The sequence below is a fragment of the Semicossyphus pulcher genome, unplaced genomic scaffold (genome assembly GCF_022749685.1).
Source record: "Semicossyphus pulcher isolate SPU_LCO1_2020_fin unplaced genomic scaffold, fSemPul1.0.p SCAF_14, whole genome shotgun sequence".
Lineage (NCBI taxonomy): Eukaryota > Metazoa > Chordata > Actinopteri > Labriformes > Labridae > Semicossyphus > Semicossyphus pulcher.
The window spans coordinates 10,269,511-10,294,828 of NW_027211648.1; the positions used below are offsets into that span (position 1 = coordinate 10,269,511).

The 25,318-nt window shown below is 41.7% G+C and overlaps 1 protein-coding gene across 1 annotated transcript; it reads left to right on the forward strand.

Moving 5' to 3' along the window:
- Positions 1 to 857: 857 nt before the first annotated feature.
- Positions 858 to 25,093, forward strand: LOC138590885 (nardilysin-like). The gene is made up of 32 exons (XM_069661301.1): positions 858 to 897; positions 1,494 to 1,716; positions 2,206 to 2,440; positions 2,697 to 2,778; positions 3,603 to 3,756; positions 6,441 to 6,514; positions 6,688 to 6,783; positions 6,983 to 7,105; positions 8,863 to 8,920; positions 9,458 to 9,531; positions 10,954 to 11,023; positions 11,281 to 11,358; positions 12,516 to 12,636; positions 14,189 to 14,247; positions 14,542 to 14,596; positions 14,708 to 14,812; positions 15,195 to 15,318; positions 15,613 to 15,699; positions 17,820 to 17,939; positions 18,066 to 18,117; positions 18,547 to 18,697; positions 20,392 to 20,519; positions 20,731 to 20,893; positions 21,067 to 21,098; positions 21,337 to 21,475; positions 21,565 to 21,612; positions 21,697 to 21,749; positions 22,625 to 22,708; positions 22,946 to 23,036; positions 23,271 to 23,387; positions 24,114 to 24,203; positions 24,290 to 25,093. The coding sequence occupies exons 2-32, from the start codon at positions 1,532 to 1,534 to the stop codon at positions 24,515 to 24,517; spliced, it is 3,276 nt and encodes a 1,091-aa protein (XP_069517402.1). The 5' UTR covers positions 858 to 897; positions 1,494 to 1,531; the 3' UTR covers positions 24,518 to 25,093.
- The last annotated feature ends 225 nt before the right edge of the window (positions 25,094 to 25,318 follow it).

Genomic DNA, 25,318 nt, shown 5'->3' on the forward strand with positions numbered 1-25,318 from the left:
ACAAATGTCAATGTGGCTTATTCATGATAAGATTTTGCTTTTTAACCGTTTGACAGGGATGTGGGGTTTGAGGAAGAGTGTTTTACAGATATTTGTCAGTCTCATTCACCGTTACTTTAAATATTTCTCTTTTGTTTACTCACCTGAGGTTTATTCACTTTTTGTTTGGCTTTACTCATCTGTTTTAGAATAAACTGAAAATTGCACTCCTTTTTCAGCCTCTTTTTTTTTTTTTTTACCTGTCTGACTTGTAGCCTGTCTCAGTGGACCATTTGATACTGCATGAAAAAAAAAAGCTTTTCTCAGCTAAGGGGCATAGCAAGCAGCGAAATCTCAGACTATAGTCTAAAAAAAATATCAGGTGACATTTGCCCAACATCCCTCGTGGCCTATGCCTGCCACCTAGCGGCCCCTGATACAACTATCCCAGTTTGAAAGCGTGTACAGGTACATGAGGAGAAGTGTGGGACACAGTTTCCAGTGCCTGTCATGTGGCTAGCTGAGCAAACATTTCACATCCAATTCAGTCCTGAACGTTTACACTGGCTGAGCAGATTGAATAAAACGACAAATTATGACATTTACCGCCTCTGACAAGTGGTCGGTTGAACATTCTCAGTCTCATAATCATAAACAGATGGCCAGCAGCTGCCGGGTACATCCAGGTGTCTGCTCGTTGCTGCCGCTGTCCCATCCTCGAAGCTGTTACACTGTAACCACTCCTGACTGCACTCTGCACACGTGTTAGCACTCTAACTACGCCCCTTTAACTCCAGAACCAATGAGGAGGTGGCATGGTGAAGCGCCCAATCTCCTCAGCTAATCACAGCGCTCGTTGTTGGGGAGACACCCGGAGTCACATATGCTGAGGCCCTTGTTCTGACAGCACGGAGGAAGGTATGGATACACTCTTATCGAGCCGGCTTGAATGAAGTTATCAATGAAGTTATAGTGAAAGTTTCGGTTTGTTTTCGCTTAGAATATGAACATTAGCTAAACCCGCTGAAGCTCATTCTAAAGAATATTGTTGTTGACATTAAGATACTTATTCTAGCCCGTAGTGCTTATTAATGTTTATTATGAGTAAAGTACACCGTTAAAATTTCTTCTTGACAGTTTTTTATGTTGGTTGTTGTTGTGTTGAGTTCTGCAGTACAGATGAGAAGTTCAGGTTTTGTTTGGGATGTTCGTAATTTAGCTGACAACTCGCTGAATAGGGCGAAACCACCAGACAGCCTGTGTGAATAGCTGTATTGTGGACGCTGGCTGGCGTGTTTGACAGTTCAGGTTCAAACCTATCTAGGCCTCTTCCACAGAGAGGGTTTTGGTTAAATCTGTGTTGGTCTCTAAGCTCGTATTTTGCCGTACTTGTCTGTCAGAGAGGCTCTTCATCATAGCTCTGTTCAGGCTGACACGGTGTGTTGCCGTGCTGAGGGCTAAATTACCGGTGGCAGCGAGCTGTCCTGTTGTTTATGGTCGCGCCTTGCTGTCAGCCCGCAGTGCCAAAGTCTCATCATCATCTCTGTCGAGGATGCCGCAGACAAACAAATCGAGAAACGCCCCGGCGTGTGATTCTCCAGGCTCGGGCCAGGCAGGAGCATCAGCAGAAGCTCTGGAGGAGAGCCGGGCTGCAGGGGACGCAGGAGGAGGAGGAGGGGAAGATAATGTTGGAGACAGTGAGATAATCAAGTCCCCCAGTGACCCCAAACAGTACAGGTAAAAGATACTGTAGTTCTAGCTTCATAGTAGATGTGACCATCCTCCTGAGTATTAAATAATGCATGACACTATAGCCCTGTTACATGATTTATCTCTTTTATTTTGTACTTTATTCTTAGTCATTGTTATTAACATGATTTCACATGCAGTGATGCTATCTTGAAATAGAAGGGGCTGAGAAAATGACCCAGATCCACTAACCCAGATCCAAAAATGATATCGAGCCTCTCTTCCAGCAGCATTATTGTGTTGTGATGAGACGATTTCATGCTATAAGCACAAACCAGTGCCTCGGGCCTCTGTGGAGCATACACAGAGAAATGTGCTGTGAAGAAGCATACAACAAGAGAGTCTCAAAGGGTGTAAGATGCATTCTGGTTGATTTAACAGCCTGTTCAAGATAAGAAAAAGACAGAACAAACTGTAAAGCGATACTGTTTCTTAAAGCCCCCTGTGCTGTTTGACCTTTGACCTTGCTCTCTCCAGGTACATTGTGCTGGACAACGGGCTGCGCGCTCTGCTCATCTCAGACTACAGCGGCCTGGCGGCGGCGGAGGACGACGACGACTCAGATGGGGAAGAGGAAGAGGATGACGAGGAATCCGGAGACGAATCGGAGGATGAATCTGAGGAAGATGACGACGAAGAGCAGGGCAGCGATGGTGATTACGAAGACGATGATGATGAGGGGAATAAAAAGAAAAGAAATGCAGAGAAACAGGTGAGAACGGGAAGTTTTAAATTCAGCGCTTCATTCATTTTTTAGCAGATTAGACGTGTTAAAAGTCTCAGAAGAAGGAACAAAATTGTGCTGAAATCACATATGCAGAGATAATTTATGCATGAGGGTTTTCAGCACAAACTGAGAAACTATTTATAGTGCTGTTAAATACAAACACTTTCTTACCACACCTGTTCCTAAATCTAGCAGATTAAAACCTGACTTGATATCCTCTCTGTGTTTGTGTGTGTGTCAGTCTGCAGCAGCACTGTGTGTCGGAGTGGGCAGTTTCAGCGACCCCGGCGACCTCCCCGGCCTCGCTCACTTTCTGGAACACAGTGAGTAGTCCGTCAGAGTGGGCGAGGTTATGTCTTTGAGAAGGAAATTCTCATCTTTGCAGACTCAGAGGCTCTATCACTAACAAAGTCAGGTCATTTCAATTTCATTAAATCAGCCGAGAATCGAGAAATTTTACAACATACAAGAACACCCTGTGTCATTTTGGATTCTGACAAGGACAAACTCAGCAACCATATTTAATGCATTCTAGGAGTAATTTTGCTATTTTAAATTATTCAGTGTACCCTCTTTTCCTTCACCTGTTTTGTCTACTTTTACTTCAGTTAATAATTTGTGACATTTCCCAGAATATCCTCCAACAAGCCACAGAGAAGGCACGCAGGAACTTGTTGCATAGAAGTTTTTTTTCCAGTCCAATAAAAGCAAGAGTTGCTCTCCTCTCTTGAAATACCACAAATCTTGTGAATTGCATTCTGGCTTACTGATGTTGCTGTCAGAGGAGAAATTGTTATGTCTGCCTCCTCCTAGTCATGTGGTTGCTGAGCATTGTTCCTTTCTAAATGGTCCGTTTGAAAGGAAAGCCTCGCCATTCTTACAGCTGTCATCAAAACTGTCAGCAAATGTTTACAGCGATGTTTTAAGATATCTTTACAGCTGTGTGTGGAAAGAAAATAAATTAAATTCTATTGTTGCTTCGCTGGAAAAAAAATAATGCCACACTGTCTGTGTTTGGCCAGGCTTTCCACACAGTAAACAAAACCACAAGTGCAAGACATATCACCAAGTTGTGGATTTTTTCCCTTTCAATTCCTGTTATTTTTATTTTTTTCTTCCAACTCGCTGTTTTTCCGTTATGTCCCAGTGGTGTTCATGGGCAGCGAGAAGTATCCCTCAGAAAATGGCTTTGATGCTTTCCTCAAGAAGCACGGTGGGAGCGACAACGCCTCCACCGACTGCGAGAGGACAGTGTTCCAGTTTGACATCCAGAGGAAAAACTTCAAAGAGGCTCTTGACAGGTGAGGAGGGATCAGACGCAGCTTTGTTATTGTAGTAGTCACTCTAACCACCAAATGATTTTCAGAAAAACACAGTAAAGGGGAAAAAAAACAGAAAAATGACACGTTAAAATATTTATGACTAACAAACTGCAAGCTGATAGCTCTTTGGACACCTGGTAGAAAGACTCATCCTAATATTATCTCAGAAGAGGGACACAAAGTGTTTTGCACAGAGAAAACACACTGGCCTGTCTTTATATGTGTGTTTCAACCACACTCAACGCTCTGACATGTCTGCTATTTGCCTGCTTTGTTGCACAACAGACTCCACATCTGAGTCTGACAAAGTCTTTTCATGGTAGCCATCTCGATGCTTTCCTACCTCAATTCTGGTGGGCCAGAATTTCTCAATGAGCGAGAAAGAGTAGTTGAATAGCGTTTATCTATGAATCTAGCCTCTTTTATGTTTTTTTTACCTTTTATGTGGGGAAAAATTGGTAAACAAGATATTATTATAATGTTTTTAAGATTTTGTTTTTGGCCTTTTCACCTTTGTTAGAAAGGACAGCTGAGGAGAGACAGGAAATATGGGAAGAGTAGGGAATGACATGCAGCCAAGGGCCGGGGGCGGGAGTGGAACCTGCGACCGCTGCATCGAGGACTGTCACGTCTGTATATGGGGTAGAGATAGACCGATATGGTTTTTTCAGGGCCGATACTGACACAGATTATTAGTAGTCAAGGAGGCTGATAACCGATATTTGGAGACGATATTCATTTGCAGTAAAAGTGAAAATATTGGCGTCAAAATTTTGAATAATACAAACTCCAACACTTAACTTTGTTTAAATGCCTTTAAGCATATGTTTATTAAACAAACAAACAAAAAGCGCAGGGAGTTCCCAGGGTCAGCAGCATCTCTTATAAAGTTAACTGAAAATTTAAATAAATAAATAAATAACTTCCTGAAGTTTTAGTAAGTAAATAAAACAAAGTTTAATAAAATTTGCAAAGAAATGAACTTTTTCTCCTCTCCGCCGTGTGTGTGAGCACTCTGCACTCTTATCGGCCGTCATATTTTACCAAAAACTCATACATATGAAAAAAAACCCATAAAGGGTCAAAATATCACACTGAATTGCAATACCCTGCCCTGCATACCATATTAATGAAACAACACGGAGGTCCCATCTTTGTACAAGACGGCAACTGTATGCTTCACACAACAGAGTCAATTGCCGCCCGTTACACAATCATTCCTTCCGTTATGACCCTTCAAAATAAAAGCATCACATCTACACTGGCTTGTGAAGATAAGCCTCAGAGCGTCCCACTGAGGGCACATTCGCTTGACAACTTGGTGCAGAGAGAGCCAGCGGGTCTGTGATGGCTTAAGAAGTTAAGAGGCTCAACATGACAGAACTCCTGAAACTCTTTCAGCTGTGTCACAACGCTTGTCACTGTTTTTGAAATGGCCACACACCCCTGCATAAATCCTCGCACATTCAGAGAAGCTGCTTTCAAGCCGCGCTCGCTCAAAGATGCAATGAGTGACAGATGCATCGCTTAACTGTTATTGTGGCTTTCTTTCAAAGGGCAAATTAATCGTACTTTTTTGGCACTGTTGATCGAACACTGACCTGCTCTAATGACTGAGCTAATCAGCACCCCTAAAGGAAACATTGTTTACTGTATTTTCTTGGCTTTTTTAAATACTTCAAAATGTGTCTGGGGTACTTTAACATATAGTTATCAGCATACAAATCTAGCATGTAGCTAGTTTTGTTGCTAGGAAAGACTGTGCAGGGTCAAAACTGCTTTGTTAACAGGATGGCACTGACGGTTAGCTAGCTAGCAAAGATGTACAGTTTTGGGGGGAGAATCATAAATCATGTTTTATTTATTCATGTATACATGAAGATATTTGTGTTGGAGTAAATAGTATTGAAACAGTTAAATATAAGTTAGTAATATCTGATTAAGCTAGCATAGCCATTTTAGTTTAGTTTAGCTAGGCTAACGTTTTTAGGAGAACACTTTATCTGTAAAGAAATAAAGATAATAATGAGATAATGTAGTGTTTTGAGATATGAATATCAAATATTTCCTCTTCACATTGTTACTAAACAATACATTTAATGTCAATTTGTCAACACAAACCCGACTCCCTTTTAAGCACTTTCACAAATATTAGCAAAAGAAGCTACAGTAAGCAACAGTTGCAGACTTTTTGAGAAGCTACGTGTTAGTTCAAACTTACCCTAGGTAAATCATGACTAAGTTGAGTCATACACAGCTAAAATATAAGCTGCACCACAGAGATAAGTTACACCATAACTCTAAGTAGCAGCTACATAGTTACACCTGCTAATAGGAGAGGTGTAAATCATACAAGCCCACAGAATTGTACTCACTTGTGACAAAATATCAGTTAAACTACCGAATAGCAACGTTTTTAGATAAAGTGTGAAAAATAAATCTTAACTGTGAAAAAGCAGCTTTTCATGTCTCAGGACATGGTTTAACACAGACTCCTGGTGTGTTTAAACTTGGACAAACATTAGCGGCTCAATCAGTCGCCCGCCATTGAGCTGCCGTCTGTAGCGTTTAACTGTCTACATCTGATTGTCTCGGTCTGACCTGCGTCTCCTGCTGCTATGTGGCCCCTGATTATAGTCTCTCTGTCTTGTCGACCCTCTTAGGTGGGCTCAGTTCTTCATCTGCCCCCTGATGATCCGAGACGCCATTGATAGGGAGGTGGAGGCCGTTGACAGTGGTGAGTCCTGGTGCAACACTCCCATGTGCTGAGGAGTTTTATCTGGTGCACTTTGAGGAAAACTTTTTATCAGCTGCTTTGCTGACTTCTCCTCGCGCAGCTCTTTTGCACACCATTGATCACTGTCTTTCTTTGTTGTCTGGAGTTTTTCTGTCTCTCCTTCTGTCCGTCAGAGTACCAGCTGGCTAAGCCGTCTGACTCCCACAGGAAGGAGATGCTGTTTGGCAGTTTGGCCAAACCTGGACACCCTATGGGCAAGTTCTGTTGGGGTGAGTTGGTAAACACAACCGCTGGGACACATAATACACACAGGGCCTCCTTGGGGTATGTTCAGCAATAACAAACACTAGCCGCTGAGACAGATGCCAAGTCTCCTTTTTTTTTTGCTGATATGCCTGCATTTGTAAAACATTTTCTAAGATGCTTTGTAGTTCTGCTGCTGGATTGATTGCTCACTTGTAACAACAGGTAATGCCCAGACTCTGAAGCACGAGCCAAAGAAGAAGAAGATCAATGTCTATAAGCGGCTGCGTGCCTTCTGGAAGAAACACTACTCTGCCCACTACATGACTCTGGCAGTGCAGTCTAAAGGTCAGGAAAATCTATTCCACTTTATTACACATCATAAACTACTTTATTAGAACACTGACAGAAAATACATTGATTTAAATAACTTTTTGCAACAAACAAATTGATTAATTAAAAAAGCAATCTGTAGATAAATTAACAATTTAGACAATCATTGTTTCAGCTCTAATGAGGATTCACGTCTTCCATGTTCAGCCGAGTGTGCATGATCGGTCCTGAAGCAACTCAAATTGATATATTTCTCAAAACAAAGTCAGATATAATCAAAAATATTAAACATTTTTTGTATGCGTTTCTCAGATTATATCACACAGCTAATTATCTATCTCAAACAAGCAAAATGATGAAAGTGTGAAGTGAAAGAGAAAAATCATACTTATAAAACAGTTGATTTATTTGTCTTCTGTTTTCCTATTTAAAAACTGCATGACATTTAACTACTAAAAGGGAAATATGAACCCTAATAGAGCTGAAATTTGTCTCCCAATGTGCGATTGAACTAACATCATCCACATTTTAATGGAAATGTCACTTTAAAAAAAAACCTTCATTGATTTTGCTTACCTGGAGGCATGCCAACACAATGCTGACATTTCATCACCTTAGTGATAAAGTGGAGTTGTTATGTGACTGATATTAAAAGTATTACTCATTAGCCCCCCATAAATGGATGTCCAATGTCTTCTTCTCCAAAAAAGCAGCCTACACAGCACTTATTAATAGTATGGCTGCCACTAGGAACTACTGTGTTAAAGCAGCAAAGAAGAAGTTGTGTTGGTTAAATTATAACATGTGCTAGCTCTTTGCCTCGGGAGAGTGTGCTGTTAGTCAAAGCTAGCAACATGTCAGCAATCAGTGTTTTCCCATCACACATTTTAATCATTTTGAATTTTAAAGTTAAGATTTGACTTTTCCATCTGACATCCATATGTGAAAGAGCAGCTCCAGTCATGTTTTAAGACGTATAAAATGCTCTGCCTCAAATGATAAATTGTGTCTGATATGTTTTTTCTGCAAAATATGTTTAATTACCTTGTAAAATCCTCCCAAGGCATCTCCTCCTTCTCCCTCGTTAAATATTCCCCAATCTGCATAGGCCCCGCCCACTATGCACATTGCCAACCGCCCCCTCCTTCACAAAAACAAAACACGTCTCTGCCATCGTTTAGTGGCAACTTGTTGAAACATAGCAATGTAGTAATAAGTAGTAACGTTAGTAGTCAGTAGTGAGTTTGCAAAAATTACGATGACGGCTACAGCTGGCTCGCGCATCGCCAAAGTGGTTGCCATAGGTTGCACATAATGATATGCATAGCATCACCCCGTCCATTAACGGGATTGGCTCCTTAGGTTTGTGACATCACAAACCCTGCCCGTCTGAAAACGTGATGATCAGCCTGTCCTTGGTACACTGCAGTTTAAAAGCAGACAGGCCTAGCCATGGAGATGACTGCTTATGTTGTCCCTGATGTGTCTTGTAGCACATGAAAAACACCACATGGAGATGTTAACAAAGTTGAACACTTGATTTTCACTGGAGGGGAGCTTTAACCTGAGTTATACATGAATATAACTGTAATCTTTGATAACAAAAATGTGAAAAAAACTTCAGTTGTGGTCATCATTGCAGTTGCTTTGACACAAACATGCTGTTTTGCGCTGAATCCTCCGTCCAAACCCAGAATTATGAGTTTTCAGCCAGAATTACTGAGGTGCACTTGAACTGTAACTTCTCCTCATTCACTCGGTGTGTCCTTTAGAGAAGCTGGACACTCTGGAGGAGTGGGTGAGAGAGATCTTCAGCAAGGTGCCAAACAAGTGAGTATTGGCGAAGTGGCTCTCAGTCACTGTGATGATGAGGTGCTGGTGTGATATAGATTGAGACTGAATATCCTTTGAGACTCTGCTCAGATGTAAATGTCAAGCGTTCTGCCGTCTCTTTCTCTGCTCTTTTTATCTCTTTTCATCAGTCCTTTTTTTTTTTTACATAGTACACCTGAAAGGGACAACTTGTCCCTAAAGTCGAGCTGAATTACTTTTTTCTTACAAAATTCCAATTCTGTTTGCTGTTAGCGTCATTGTAGTGTTTTAGACGATAAACATGCATATCACTGTGACTTTCAAAAAAAATGCTTTCATTGTGATTAAAGGATAACATGCTTCTGAATGGGTTGATGCTATTTCTCTCATATATCAGGTTATGGAATATTCCCACGAAGCAAATGACACATGAAACTTTACATAATGGAGATAATATTTGGACACAGTAATTAAATTGTGAAGTGACAGGTGCTAACATATGCCATTGCTTAATTGATACAATATCCTCCAATATTTATGTTTTTTTATCCACAGTGATCAGCCCAAGCCAGATTTCTCAGACATGCTGGATCCCTTTGACACACTGGACTTTAACAAGCTCTACAGAGGTACTGATCAATCTTGCTACGCTTCTCTGAAAAATGAACACATCTGGTGTTCTCTGGCTGTAGCAACACTCTAAATAAATCTGAGGGGTCAAGAAATAGTTTCAAGGGTTGTAAAGTAAAGTTATTTAAGTACTGATAAGTTCTGAATACCATACGACTACAGTACGATAAGATACGGTACGATACGCAACGGTATGTTACAATATGGTATGATACAGTATGATACGTTACAATATGGTATGATACGTTACAATATGGTATGATACGGTATGATACGTTACAATATGGTATGATACGATATGATACGTTACAATATGGTATGATACGATATGATATGGTACGATACAGTACAATACGGTACTATATGGTTTGATACGGTACGATATGGTATGATACGGTACGATACGATATGGTACTGTACAATACGGTGTGATACGATACCGTACGATATGATACGATATGGTACGATACGGTACGATATGATACGATATGATACGATATGGTACGATACGGTATGATACAGTATGATACGATATAGTACGATACAGTATGATACGGTATTATACCATACGGTACGATATGGTATGACACGGTATGATATGGTATGATACAGTATGATACATTACAATATGGTATGATACGGTATGATACAGTATGATACGGTACGATATGGTATGATACAGTACGATACAGTATGATACGATATGGTACTGTACAATACGGTATGATACGATACGGTACGATATTGTGTGATATGGTATAATACGGTATGATACGATACGGTACGATATGGTGTGACATGGTATAATACAGTACGATACGGTACGATATGGTGTGACATGGTATAATACTGTACGATACGGTACGATATGGTGTGATATGGTGTGACATGGTATAATACTGTACGATACGGTACGATATGGTGTGATATGGTATAATACTGTACGATACGGTACGATACGGTACGATATGGTGTGATATGGTATAATACTGTACGATACGGTACGATACGGTACGATATGGTGTGATATGGTATAATACGGTACAATATGATACGATACGGTACGTTATGGTGTGATAAGGTATGATACGGTACAATACGGTACGATATGGTGTGATAAGGTATGATACGGTACAATACGGTACGATATGGTGTGATATGGTATGATACGGTACGATATGATACGATACAATACGGTATGATACGATACAGTACGATACGGTATTATACCATACGGTACGATACGGTATGATATGGTACGTTATGGAAAAATATGGTACGAAACGATATAAGATACGATACAAAACGAAATGATACGATACACTTTTATATTTGCCAGCTGATGAGATGTCACAGGTTCTCATAGCTTTGTTTGAAGTTGTGAAGTTGGGTGTTCTAACTGTGCATCTGTGTGTCTGCAGTCGTCCCTGTTAGGAAAGTTCATGCTTTGAACATCACCTGGGCCCTCCCTCCTCAGGAGAAATACTACAGGTGAGCTACACACAGTAGCTTCATGGTACAGGGAACATGTATGTAGAATTAGCCAACCCATTGCAGGCCATGTTCTCACCTGACTTAGAGAAATTCAATTAAATGTGTTAGGCTCTTTCCTCTAGAGTGGTGCCTCTTCATACAAACATTGATTAGACGAGCCAAAGGATAACATGCTTTGCCCTGATTTTGGTCGGATTGCATCAATGTATTTCATTTCTCCTTTTCATGTTCTTGCCTCCTCTTTTTTTTTCCAGAGTGAAGCCTCTCCACGTCATCTCTTGGCTGATTGGCCACGAAGGCACAGGAAGCATCCTCTCGGTGCTCAGGAAGAAGTGAGTGTTATTGCCTCTGTCTGTTTGTTTTTCTGATTCGAGGGCTCTCCAAAACCCAATTAAAAGGTCTTCAATTTGCTGGGTATACATGAGCTTTTTGAAGCTCCGAGCGAGCCCCAGAGTGTTGAAGCCCAATCTTCAAACTATACACTCTGCCAGCCCACTTGACGCTGTGATTCGCACATTCTCATGCCTGGTTGTGGTTGTACGAGTGCATTTCAGCCTCTTGTTGCTAAGTGGCAAAGTGATTCACCGAACCCTCTGTAGTCCCAGTGTACCGAGAGCCCATCCAGTAGTCCCTTTACCATCAGCAGCACTTGATAGAATATTCCCATTTTTCTGTGTGTGCTGTACTCAATTGTTGATAAATGACAAGAGTGAAATTTTGAGTGTACTCGGTCTGAATTCCCAGTTGAAGCAAACTGCTGAGGCAGAGGAGTGGTGGTTTTTATTGAATTCAGAACGTCAAGGACTGAGATGCTGGTTCGAGCTGGAGGCACTCAGGGAAGTTTGGGGAATGGTCTGTCCATCTTTGTGTCCATCACACACACTGTTTGGGACATAACTGATCAGATGCTTTAACATTTAAAGGACAATACCAGCATTTTATTAGGTTTTAGTACAGCAGATTAAAGATGTGATTTCAGACTGATTTCATTTCATTGTACCAAAAGATTCAGAGATTTAAAACTTGCTTGGTCTGATACATCACAGTCTACATGAATTCTTCAGACTGTTCAAGGCAAACTCACCCCCTTTAGTGCATCCTCACACCACTAGAAAATATTCTGCAGATAAAAGCAGAAAAGAAAAATCTCCAACCAGTTTGAGAAACTTTTAAAGCTCTGGCAGTTTGTTTTTCATTTTAAAACGAATAAAAAGCTGCACGCAAGGCAGAACTTAGGCACACGAGAATAATCCATGTTATTTCTTCATTCTGCGGTTCTTAGAGCCGTGCTGACTGCCTCCGAGGGACCACTAAAGCGTTTGCAATGAAGAAACATGCAGTGACATATTCTCAACTTATTGCCGTGCACATATGCCAACACTTTAATGTGCACTCTCTTTCTAGTTTATGGCAGCTTGTGAATCTCTACTTTTAGTCTTATTTTAAAGTTGGTGTCAGTTAATTGGTGTGTGTGTGTGTGCATGTGTAGGTGCTGGGCCCTGGCTTTGTTTGGTGGAAACAGTGAAACTGGCTTCGACCAAAACACCACCTACTCCATCTTCTCCATCTCTATCACCCTCACTGATGAAGGTTTCCAAAACTTCTACCAGGTACATTTTAGTTGTCTCTCTACTGTTGTTCGTTTTCTTGTATCTTGGAAACCCTGCAACCCTCGCCTGGCAGAGGAGATGGAGCAGAAACAAGCAGTGGTGTGACACATTCATCCTCAGTTCAGATAGAATCATCCAAAGTGCAGGCTGATTGACACCTGGCGGGATCATGACCATGACTACAGTAATTAAATCATCTTTATAATGAAGATTTACCTGGAGCCGATCCAAGCTGTCACTGGGAGAGAGGCGGGGTACACACTGGACTGATTGCCAGTCAGTCACAGGGCTGACACATAGAGACAGACAACCTTTCACGCTCACGCCCACGGGCAATGTAGAGTCACCTATTAAGTTAACGTGCATGTCTTTGGACTGTGGGAGGAAGCCAGAGTACCGTAGGAGAACCCATGCATGTACGGAGAGAACATGCAAACTCCCTTCTCTGAACCAGAATTCGAACCGGCAACCTTCTGTGCTAACCACTGCAGCACCGTGCAGCCCTGAATTGGATATGTTTAATAGTAGGAACATTTTGAGTCAATGAATCTATTGCATGCTGGGAATGTTCCAGCACACCTACGTCACTTAACTGAAATCACATGATCAGCACTTAGCCAGTAATTTAATCACTGATTACGGATTCAACCCATCTCTCATTTGGCCTTTATTTCAAAATAAAAGCGCACTGTGTTTAATGATAACTTCCTCCAGGATTAAGAAGTCAATGCACAAACTGCCCGTCAAGCACCAAAATAGCTTGTTGGGAATAAACAGGATTTATTTTGGCCTGATAATGGGATGTTAGCCTGAATTATGTACACCACATGAGAGAACAGAGCCCTGTTCAGCAGAGACTGTATCCTGCATCGCCCCGGCTGGTCTATTAGTTTCTAAACCTGTTTTATCAGTTGCTATGACAATGCTGGTGTTAAACAGGGACGCAGTTGGTTATCTGTTAAGATGAGGACTGTGTTCTAATCTGAAGTACTTAATAATAGAAAATGTTTCAAGAGCAAACTTGTGTTGATAATTGTTGAATGAAACACTGCGACAGCCTTGAGATTGTTTACTGTGATTAATAGTTTCCTCATCATCACCTGCTCTTCCACTCAAAGAGAATGAACCTGCAGTTGTTTGGATCAGGGCGCCATTGTTCAGAATTATTTTCATTAAGCTTGTCTAAGAAAACGGTAGATGTTAAGAGTTGGGTGAAGGTTGATACAAACTTCTTTACTTCCTGTATTCTCAAACAGATTTGTCAGGACCGTCGTTCAGTTATTGAAAAATCACTCACAAAAGTGAAGCAATTTAATAACATGTGTCTGATTTAAAAAGTGCGCAAACAAGGACACAAGTTTTAAATAAAGAAACCTTTTAAAATAGTTGTTTTCATAGCAACGCTGTAATTAACCAATCAGAATCAAGTATTTAACACAGCCGTGTAATAAATACATATATTGCAGACAAAATGAGCGACGTTATGATTCATTAAAGCTGAAGGACTTTGAAATGATGACATCTAACTCTCGGTATGCGTCGTCTTTCACAGGTGACTCACCTGGTGTTCCAGTACCTGAAGATGCTGCAGACGCTAGGACCACAACAAAGGCACTGTCACTCACACACTAACAAAACAACACAACAGAGATCTACTCGTACAAAAACAATAACTGTCCTTGAAGTGAAGCAGAACTCTTCTATGTTCCTGTTTTTTGGCATATTGTAGAACAGGAGGTTTGTCACACCGGATTCTGAGAAGTTAATGTGCTGTTTGTTTTTTTGTTAATTTACAGACTTGCTTTATTCTATAATCCCTCTAAAGGAGTGTGTGATGATTTGACATCTGAGCTTCTGCCCGGGATGAACACAGCTAATATTTCAGTCTATCTGTTCATGCATTAGAATATACGACGAGATCCAGAAGATTGAAGCCAACGAGTTTCACTATCAGGAGCAAGTAAGAATGCAGATATTAATGTCCTGTTGTATTTGATGCTTTTTAGATCAACAGAATTTAATATTGTGAGGGTTTTTTTTTTACTACTGCGAATGATTTCCTGTTTCAAAGATTGACCCTATAGAGTACGTGGAGGACATCTGTGAGAACATGCAGCTGTTTCCTAAAGAGGACTTCTTGACAGGAGATCAGCTGATGTTCGAGTTCAAGCCAGAAGTAAGTAGTTCAGTTATTCAGGGAGTGAACCAGTTCAGGGTATTATTCTCAAATCTTTGATAAAGATGTTAATGAAACAGGTCAGCTGGAAAAAGTAGACATTTTTACTGTGTGATATGTGGGTGATTGTATAGCTCATGCATAAATATGCTTGCTGGAGCTGTGGGCGCAGTCTTTGATTGGTGGATATTATTTCACATCAAAAGTTGCAGAGTAATTTGGAGCTGTGCATATTTCCCGTAACTTCTGTTCAGTCTGGCTGCCTCTCACTGTAATTGGCAGCTAAAATCGTTCTCACATTTATAACTAACAAAGAAAGAAAGAAAAACAACCCTCCTCTCTTTGAAAAGTTGCCCTTATTTGCTTCTCTGTGTGTGTGTAGGTTATCAGTGCAGCTCTGTCCCTCCTCACCCCTGAGAAAGCCAACCTGATGCTGTTGTCACCAGAACACGAGGGCCAGTGTCCCCTCAGGGAGAAGTGGTTTGGCACACAATACAGCGTGGAGGGTATGTTTCTGTGTGTCTGTTTGTCGTCTGCCAGTGTAACGGCTGCTTCCCATCATGTAGGCATTCAGTGAATACATTGTCTTTTTCCCCTTGTGTGGTGATATTCAGCCTGATATATTGCAGACAGCCAGCAGCAGAAATGCCAGCATTTATCTCTGTCTTTTATATGGCAAACAATAGTGTTAGAACAACATTTGAATAAAGAAATGTCACCGTGTATTAGTTTGAATAAAGTCTTTAGGTCACTTATTCAAAACATGAATCTAAACTTCAAACATCTCTGTGGGCTAATAGATGTCCAGCAGGATTGGATGGAGCGGTGGACGGGAAACCTGGAGCAGAACGGCGACCTCCACCTTCCTGTTGAGAACAAGTTCATCGGTGGGTGATTTTTTTTTTAGGCTGTTGTGGCTCAAAAGTGCTGCAAGTATCTGAAAAATGTCCGATAAGACGGTCACCAACAAGACTCGGTCCAGCAGTTTGTTCTATCGCACTCTGTTCATCCATCCAACAAATGCAGCGATCAGATATATTGACCAAACTCAGAGGAAGAGTGCATTCTGGTCAATGTATTCTGTCTTCTGTAACGCTGCCTTGTTAGTCACTGATCTGATGGAAGTGTGATAAATCAAGCTCTGTCTCTAAAGCTCTTTGCAGACGGTTTATTTCTGCAGCAGAAGAGGAGTAGCTTCAATATCATATGTGCTGGTCAATGATTTTAATCCTGTAGGGGTTGTAAATATCAGTTTTTTATTTACCCCCATCCCACCAGTGATTCCCGCCCCAATTACCCACTGCTATTTTGCAGAACCTTCTCTAATATCAGACTGGTCTATAGTCTGAGTTTCTGGGTTCACAGTTTGACAACAAAGGGTTTTGCTAACCTTACAGGTCACTCTTTCCATCAGTTAACTCTAACAATGAAAGAAAATGTATGCAACAGGTGATTCTGTCTTGGCTATAACTTTCCATAGCGAAACTTATATTACATGTAGTGAGCTTAACAATGTTGTAGCTAGCACTAGCTCTCTGGCTGTAAAAGCGTAGGGTAAAGACAGTGTAGTCTAAACTGTCTGTGTCAATAATTAAATGACAAAATACTGGTAAATAATACACATAATATTATCTGGCATTGAACTACAATAACATAGTCACACTCATGGACTGCTGTGAAAATGAAATTAATGTTGCCTACATTACCCACAATGCAACTCAAACACGAACCTTTTGCTCATAGATTTTGGTTGATTCATGTTTATGCTATTAGCTCATGTTCAGACTTGTAGTCTTTAGCCCCGGCTACGTTGACTCAAGTGACATCACTTGAGGCACATTAGGTCTTAACACAGCCCCCTGAGGAGCCACAAAATGCTGTGTATAAGCTTTCTCTCATTTTTAGTTGTACTCCCTAAGCGCTTTGAACAATCTTTTGTGTAAGATTAGCTGCATGGTGGTGCAGTGGTTAGCGCTGTCACCTCACAGCTGGAAGGTTCCTGGTTTGAATCCCGGCTCAGACATAGTGGGCCTTTCTGTGTGGAGTTTGCATGTTCTTCCAGTGCATTTGTGAGTTCTCTTTGGATACTCTGGCTTCCTCCCACAGTCCAAAAACATGTTGTCTGTCTCTGTAGCTGCTTTCCCGCTGGTCAAAAAACCTGCTCACACCCAGCTTTTTTGCTTAATGGGAAAGGCTACAATCGGCATTCAGACCGGGTCAAATGACTCTGCAGTAGACCCGGGAACACAAACTACGTGTTGACACGCTTATCTCCGCCCCCTCTCCGGTGCGATGCTATGCTCCGTCTGTAACTTCTGCGACTCCTTGTCATCTCAGCTACAAATTCTGTCCGTCTCTGTCCAAGCAGCGCTTGAACATCGTTCCAATTTGATTTGTTAAACAGACTTAAAGAGTAATAGATACAATAAAGACTTAACCACTGTAACATCTTCACTGTTTACTAACCCTGTCTCCGGCGCGTTGGTGACGCAGCAGAAAAGAGACTGACAGGAGTATACTTCACTGGCAATGGGAAAAGAGACAATCTGCATTTATTAGTGGGTATTCCCGGGTGGGTAAAACCCACGTCAACACGCTAAATTTAGGTGGGAAAGGGGTATATGTGTCAGCCCTGTGATTACCCCACCTCTCACCAAATGTCAGCTGGGATAGGCTCCACCCCCCTCTGCAGCCCTGAACCGGATAAGCGGTATAGATAATGGATGGATGTATTAGCTCGCATACCCTTCATACTTTATTATTAATGATTATCAGTTGCTATAATGCTGTCAACAAAATCCACTGTTTGTATATTGTGCAGCCTGAAGTTTAAGATTTTAACTGTAACATTGCAAACAAGCCCCCTGTGGTTCACCTCTGGGCTCTGACATCTAGCTGCATGTTTATCCCAAACTGGACTTTCTGTATTGTTGGGAGCTCACCCATTATTTATGAGCTGGTACCAAGCAGAATTATGATGCTCTATTGTTTATGTGCATTTGTTCAGCCACTGACTTCAGCCTGCAGCCTTCTGACTGCCCAGACACCGAGCTCCCTGTCCGGATAGCCGAAGGCGACAGGGGCTGCCTGTGGTATAAGAAGGACAACAAATTCAAAATCCCCAAAGGTAAAATAAATGCGTGTGTGTATGTGTGTGTCTGTACTGTATGCATCATTTGGCATGCAAGATGTTTTCTTTTGATATCATTAGGGAGGTTGTTGACGCTCATTTGTCCTTTTCTTCCTTCTGCAGCCTACATCCGATTCCACATAATCTCTCCTGTAATCCAGCAGTCTGCTAAGAAGTAAGATCAGGCGCGAATATGACCTTGTGCAAATACTGTTTGTAACACTGATTAGCATTTCTTTCTTTCCTGCCGTTCTCACTCTATTTTTATCTCTCTCTCTGTGCTCCTACAATGTCATCCTGTTACCCTTTTTATTACTTTTTACCCGCCTTACCTTCTGTCCTTCCCTACTTCCATTTCCTCTCTTACCTCTCCTCATCCTTATCCTGCGCTCTTATTTACTGCCTTCTCCTTACTTTTTATCTCTCCTGTCTCTTTTACTGCTTTGATAATTTCGCCCTGTGCACCTCTTTCCCCTGCAACTCATCCTTCTCCTTCGCCATTCCTCCTTCCTCTCTTCATTGCACTCTCCTCCTGTCTCTTTTTCAACCTCCTCCTGATCCTTTCTCTCTTTCCATTGTTACCCTTGTCCTTCCTCCCCTTCAGTGTGGTCCTGTTTGACCTGCTGGTCAACATCCTCGGCCACAACCTCGCAGAGCCGGCGTATGAGGCTGAAGTTGCCCAGCTGGAGTACAAACTGGTGGCTGGTGAACATGGCCTGGTCATCAAGGTTAAAGGGTTTAACCACAAGCTGCCTGTGAGTCAATGCACCTAGAGATACTGCACACACGCATACAGATACGTAGATACGATTGAATGCATAAAACGTATGTATGGATCAGTTATAACGTAATAAATATACTATTTCATAGAAGTACATGTGTATATTGTGAACTAGAGAACTACATAAGTTTAAGATAAAGCTTTAATTTAGTCATAAACCTTCGACCCATAAGGTACAGATGCTTCTTCCTGTGTAGTTGTTGGCTACTTCACTAAGTCTAATTCTAGAAAACTAAAAGGACTGCCACTTTGTTATAGGGAATACTTTAGCTTTGTCTCATCGATATAGACAATCATATTTAAGGCCCAACCGATATTAGTTGGCTGAAATTGTTGGCCAACATGGGCCTATCACAGATACAACAGTGCCAATGTTTATGTTTTCTGTGGTAGCCGACAAGGGCAATCGTGTTGTAACGGTACGAACTGTTTCCATTAGAAGAAACAGGCTGCAAATTCAGACACGATGCATATTGAAAAACACATGCAACAACGGAAACAAATAAAATAAACATGCTGCAAAAGGCGGAAGCGAATGCTAACTTAGATCCATAGCTTATGAAAGCAACACTTCGCTCTTGCTCTTAGCTGTTACACCGAGCGCCCCCTCCAGGCCCCTACAGGCCTGGAGCACTTCCACTGCGATGACTGAATTTGCAGGTGTTTTTTTCTTTTGCATGTGTTCTCTGGGTTTGTGAGTTTTTGACTTTGCGTCGTTTCTGTATATGCAGTGCGTTTGATGTGAATGCATTTGTTCCTGACGTTTGTTTGATTTTCTTTTTACATTTGCAGCACGTTTCCGTCGTTTTGGAGTTTTGCATGTGATTTTTAATATGCATCGTTTCTGAAGTTTTCTGCCAATGGAAACGGTTGCGACTGTTGCAGCGCGATAGCCCTTGTCGACCACTGTAGTTTTCCAATATGGAAACTTTGTTTTAAAGAACATATAATACAGTAAACAAGCTTGGAGGGGGATTTAGAAATGTTGTGATTAAGTAGATTGTCTCGCTTGAGTGTGCCCTGACTCCATTGTTTACATTACTCTCTGCACTGTCTGCAGCACATGTAGCACAGCGTCTGTTTCCAGCAGAAGGTGGTCAGCACTAAACTTGGTTGATGTAATTATGTACATTTGCAGAGTTAATATTAGTGCAGAATCCATATAATAAATATCTATTTTATCCCTGCACAAAAATTCACTTCATCAGCTGCCACATGGTAATCTTGACTTGATCGTATTATTGGCTTAATGGTGATCATTAGAGGGTTTAAAAGGAAAGTGTGATATTGTGACACCAGTCTGATGTCTGGCTGTTAAATATGTATCTGGAGCAGAAGATGATAAGCTTAGCCTAGCATTAAAACTATGATTATTGTAATTTCTCCTTCATTTTATCATATTAAGGCTAATTGTATTGAATTGGGAATTGTGTGGATCTTTAAGAACAGCAAATAAATAAATATTTCTCTCCTACATTTGTGAATTTAAACCACATTAAACAGCCCATCGGGGTAAAAACCTCACAGCTAGACAGACATAATGTCATGCATGCATAGATGCATGTTTATCTTCGACACACAGATGTCTCTGCATTGTCTTCATGCCTGATAATGATGGTGATTCTTCATCTCGCCTGTCTTTCTCTCTGTCTCACGGTCTCACTTCAGCTGCTGTTCCACCTCATCATTGACCACCTGGCTGATTTCTCTGCCTCCCCTGACGTCTTCAGCATGTTCGCAGAGCAGCTCAAGAAAACCTACTTCAACATCCTCATTAAACCTGAGAAACTGGGCAAGTGAGTTGTTTACCTGTTCTGTCTCTTTTTTTGTGTGTGTCTCTGACATTTCCATTGTTGACTTATCTTCAAGTCTGTGATGCCTTCTAGTGGTGAAATGTGTGACAGCCTTGAAAAACCTGCTGCCTTTTGTTGTCCTCTTTTCTCTCTCTCTCTCTCTCTCTCTCACACACACACACTTCTCCTCCCTCTTTCTTCTCCTCCCCCTCAGGGACGTGCGTTTGCTGATCCTGGAACACGCTCGCTGGTCCATGGTGGAGAAGTATCAGGCTCTGGCGTCCGGTCTGAGCAGCGATGAGCTGATGGAGTTCAGCCGGAGTTTCAGGGCTGAGCTGTACGCTGAGGGACTGGTGCAGGGCAACTTCAGCAGCGCTGTGAGTGCTCACGGACAAAGAGATTGATTAACAATGAAATCATCTGATTAGCTAATGAATAAGTTAATGATCACTTGCATCATCTGAGTCAGTGCGTGCTTGACATTGTTGTCATGTCCTTCTGAACTCTTGTCTCTACCTTTTCATTAAGCTGTATTGTATTTTCTCCACAGGAGTCACAGCAGTTCCTTCAATATGTCACTGAGTAAGTCAGCCATCACAGTGAATGAACTCCCTAATGAAACACCAATACTATATAATCAAATGGATCAGTTTGCCTCCATACACTGTAATTTGCATTAGCTTCAGTTCTTTGCTTTATTCTTTCCTTTTAAACTCCTTTATTTTTCCTCTCTCCTTCTTTCCTTCTTACCCTCTCTGCCCCTTTTCCTTCACCCTCTCATTTTGTCCCTCTTTGTTTTTCTTCCCCCCCCCTTTTGCAGAAAGTTGCAGTTCTCCAAGCTGCCAGCGGAGGTGCCAGTGATGTTCAGAGTGGTGGAGCTTCCTCTGAAGAACCACATCTGTAAGGTCAAATCCCTCAATAAGGGAGATGCCAACTCTGAGGTCACCGTGTACTACCAGGTACGACCACATCCGGAGAACATTTCATGACTTTGACATATATAAAATATATTTTATGTGTGTCACACTATTTCATTGTCATTTTCAAGTCTGGTGCCAAGGCATTGAGGGAGCACACACTGATGGAGCTGTTGGTGGTGAGTGCTGTTTTATTCCTGTATTTCTTTTTACATTCATTCTGCTGTTCCTCCGTGCTTGACAGGGTTGTTTTTGTCTTTCAGATGCACATGGAGGAGCCCTGCTTTGACTTCCTCCGGACCAAAGAGACTCTGGGGTGAGTGTGGTTATAATTTAATAACATTTCTGCCTTTTGGGCAAAGTGAACGATAAAAAAGCTTCATTTATACTCACATTTATACCTTTCAGGGAAACTTAGAACTCATCAACTTTATTTCACGTCACCAGAAGTATTTAATGCCATTTATTTAAGTTTTTGTGTCTCTTTTATTTATCTCTTAAAGGGGGGTATTATGCTAATTTCAAGTTGCATATTTCACTCTATGATACCTGTGGAGTAGCTTAGCATTAGTCACTCATCATTTTTCTCACACTGGTGCTCTGTGCAGGCCCTCATACAGCCTCTGCCTGAAACAACTCAGTCAGCTCTGTCCCTTTAAGAAACCCCGCCCCTACTAGCCCACTCTCTTCTGATTGGCCTGCTGAGGCTGCACTTTGTGACGTCACAAAGTGCAGCGTGTAGAAAAGACTGTGTGAAACTGGCAGTTCACAGCAGACTGAGCTGAGAAGCCTGGGGATTACTCCAACATACTTTTACCTACAGATTTGAAACTTCACCCACGTTTAGTCTGGACATCCAACATTATAACATTATATATATATATATATATATATATATATATTAAAATGTGAAACGGCATAATACCCTCTCTTTAAGAAATTATCCCCTTTGCTGTTTTAAGTGTTCCTGTTTCTAAACCCTTACCTGCAGTATAAATAGTTTCTTGTGTTTGCTACAATATATTTTATTACATTTCCATACTGAGTGTATATATAGAGTATAGAGCAAGTAAAGACAGTCAGGAGAGGTGGGAGATTTCTTCTGCATGTCTCCACTCTGATCCGTCTCTGTTTATCTGCTTCTCAACATCTCTCCTCCTCGCTGTCTTTTTTTCATGTCGGCCTCCGCAGCTACCATGTCTACCCCACCTGCAGAAACACCTCAGGCGTTCTCGGTTTCTCTGTCACCGTGGAAACACAGGCCACCAAGTTCAAGTGAGTCTGCAACATAATCGTAACCTTTCATCCGCCCGAAAGCAAGATACGATTTATCTTAACCGCTTTCCCAAAACCAAGGTATAATATATCTTTCTGCTCCCCCAAACCCAAGCTCGATTTATCTATGTGGCCCTGCGAAGAGGAGCGAGCGGAGCTGATAAATGACTAAAAGAATCAAATACACCCCATAGCATATAATATATCTCTTACCTCTCCTCAACTTTTCTTTCTCAGTACCGAGCTGGTGGAGTTAAAGATTGAGGAGTTCTTGGCTTCATTTGGGGAGACGCTCGATTCGCTGACTGAGGAGGCCTTTAATACTCAGGTCTGCGTCTGTGTGTGTATTATTTTGTGTATCTGTGAGTTTTCTTTGATATGGAAAAGAAGAAAACTTCCAGCAAATTTTACATAACAAAAAAGTTTGGAAAATGTCAAAAGTTGCTCCTCAAGTTACTTTGGTGGATTAATAACAGACATCCTAACAATGTGAGACGCAGCCACATATTTGCATCTGCTTTGTTCAGTGTGTAAAACCCCTACATGTGTGCTGTTCGTACAGGTGACTGCTTTAGTGAAGCTGAAGGAGTGTGAGGACACACACCTCGGGGAGGAGGTGGACAGGAATTGGGCCGAGGTGGTTACACAGCAGTTTGTGTTTGACAGGCTCAACAGAGAGGTGAGGACACATGTTAAGCCAAACACACAAATGCATACATCCTCCTTATGCTATTTGAGGTGGACAGTAGCTCAGTCTGTAGGGACTTGGCTTGGGAACCGGAGGGTGGCCCGGTATGGACCAAGCGTGTAATTGGGGCTGGTAGCTGGAGAGGTGCTAGCTCCTTTCCTGGGCTCCGACGAGGTCTCCTTGAGCAAGGCGTCGGGGGGCATGTCCACGTGCAGCCCCCTCACTCTGACATCTCTCCATTAGTGCATGTCCATGGAGTCCTGTTTGTGCATGTGTGTATTTCGGGCCTATGTTTGTGTTGCATGTTTGTAAAACAGAGTGAAAAAATTGAATTTCCCCTCGGGGATAAATAAAGTACCGCTTCTTAAACTTGGTTACAATTGCTGCACAAATACAAATACATGCCGCCTGACACCATCGCATGGCAAATGTCACTTGAATGTCAATTGAATTATGTCCCAATAGGGGTCAAAACAGATCCAAATGCGCTGATAAATATACAAGCATTAACAAGTAATGTCACATTTTCACAATCATGCAGTAAGCACTACACTATACAACCATGTGGAATTTTCAATCTTTTCTTGGTGCATTTTATAGCTCTTTCGCTGTGAGATGTTTCTCCTTCTCCTACATAATGAAACTTTTCTTTCTACCATTGGCAGCACCCACTCAGCCCTCCAAGTGTTCTCACCATTCATGTTTTTATGTGTTTAGATTGAGGCTCTGAAGCAGATGACCAGGGATGAACTGGTCTCCTGGTACAAAGAGCACCGAGGACAGAACAGCCGCAAGCTCAGCGTCCATGTAAGCAATCCCTGAATTCACTTCTTTTCTTCCCTTACATTTATGTGCATGTAGCATCACACTAAATGTACCCCTGTCTCCTGAAGGTGGTGGGCTTTGGTGCTGAAGAGAATGATGAGGAGGGTGGCAGTAAAAAACAGGAGGGAAAAAAAGACGAAGAAGAAGAAGATGCAAATGTCTCTTCATACGGCGAGGTGTCTAAGCTCACCTTCCTCCCTGCCTCATCCAAGATGGCAGACTCCGTAGCCATCATGGACATCCCAGCTTTCACTAAAGACCTGCCGCTCTTCCCTTACCACAAGATACTTGAATAACCTCGCTCTCAGACTGTGTGACAGACAGATGGCTGTGCTTTGCCTCTTACTGAGGGGACTCTGCCGCATTAGAGATGCAGGCACTTAATATGTGGAGGTGAAGGAAGGTTGAAACAACCTCATCTCCTCTCTGGACCTGGATTCTGTCTCTGTAGGTTTACCCACACTGTGTGCATAGCCAAAAAGCCTGGAAGTGATGATATAGTTTTTTCTAAGTGATAATCTATTCTGCTTTCTCACACTCAATTATTTTATATCCTCAGACACCAGGTGTGTGGGAGTGCTCTATCTATTTCTCTATCCCACTCTGACTGAAGATCGTTGGATCAAATTCTCTTTTATTTGGCTCCCTGTTTTCTTCCCAGTGTTTGCGTTGGAGCAAACAATGAGCTAAATAGCATTTAGGAATACAAATCAACTGTGAAACTGTGGCAACGCTGAATTGTTTGATCTCCAGAAGGTTGCGTTGAGTGATTGTGTGCTGGCTTTCAAGCTCTGCTGTGCACTCTGCTGTTTTATTAGCTGTCTTGGATCATGCCACGGTATAAAACTGTGCAAATAAATAAATCAAGGAGTGATGAGTGAATAAATGAAGCAATGTACTGACTACAGAAAACACACTATTAAGCCCTCCTCACCGACTGATGTTAATTTCTTTTGTGCATTTTACTTTGGCGGGTTAATCTAAATGTGGAAGGAGTTTACATTTACTCTGCCTTGACATTTCCCTTTGCTGTAAATGCCATTTTTGCTGATAAACTGCAGTTAACTTGACATGCAAATCACATCAAACACAACAGA

Bases quoted from the DNA above. Each gene is read 5' to 3' on its own strand.
- LOC138590885 (XM_069661301.1), top strand. From the start codon at position 1,532: ATGCCGCAGACAAACAAATCGAGAAACGCCCCGGCGTGTGATTCTCCA. The intron at 1,717-2,205 runs GTAAAAGATACT...TGCTCTCTCCAG, and splicing joins AGTGACCCCAAACAGTACAG to GTACATTGTGCTGGACAACG. The intron at 20,520-20,730 runs GTGAGTTGTTTA...CCTCCCCCTCAG, and splicing joins AAACCTGAGAAACTGGGCAA to GGACGTGCGTTTGCTGATCC.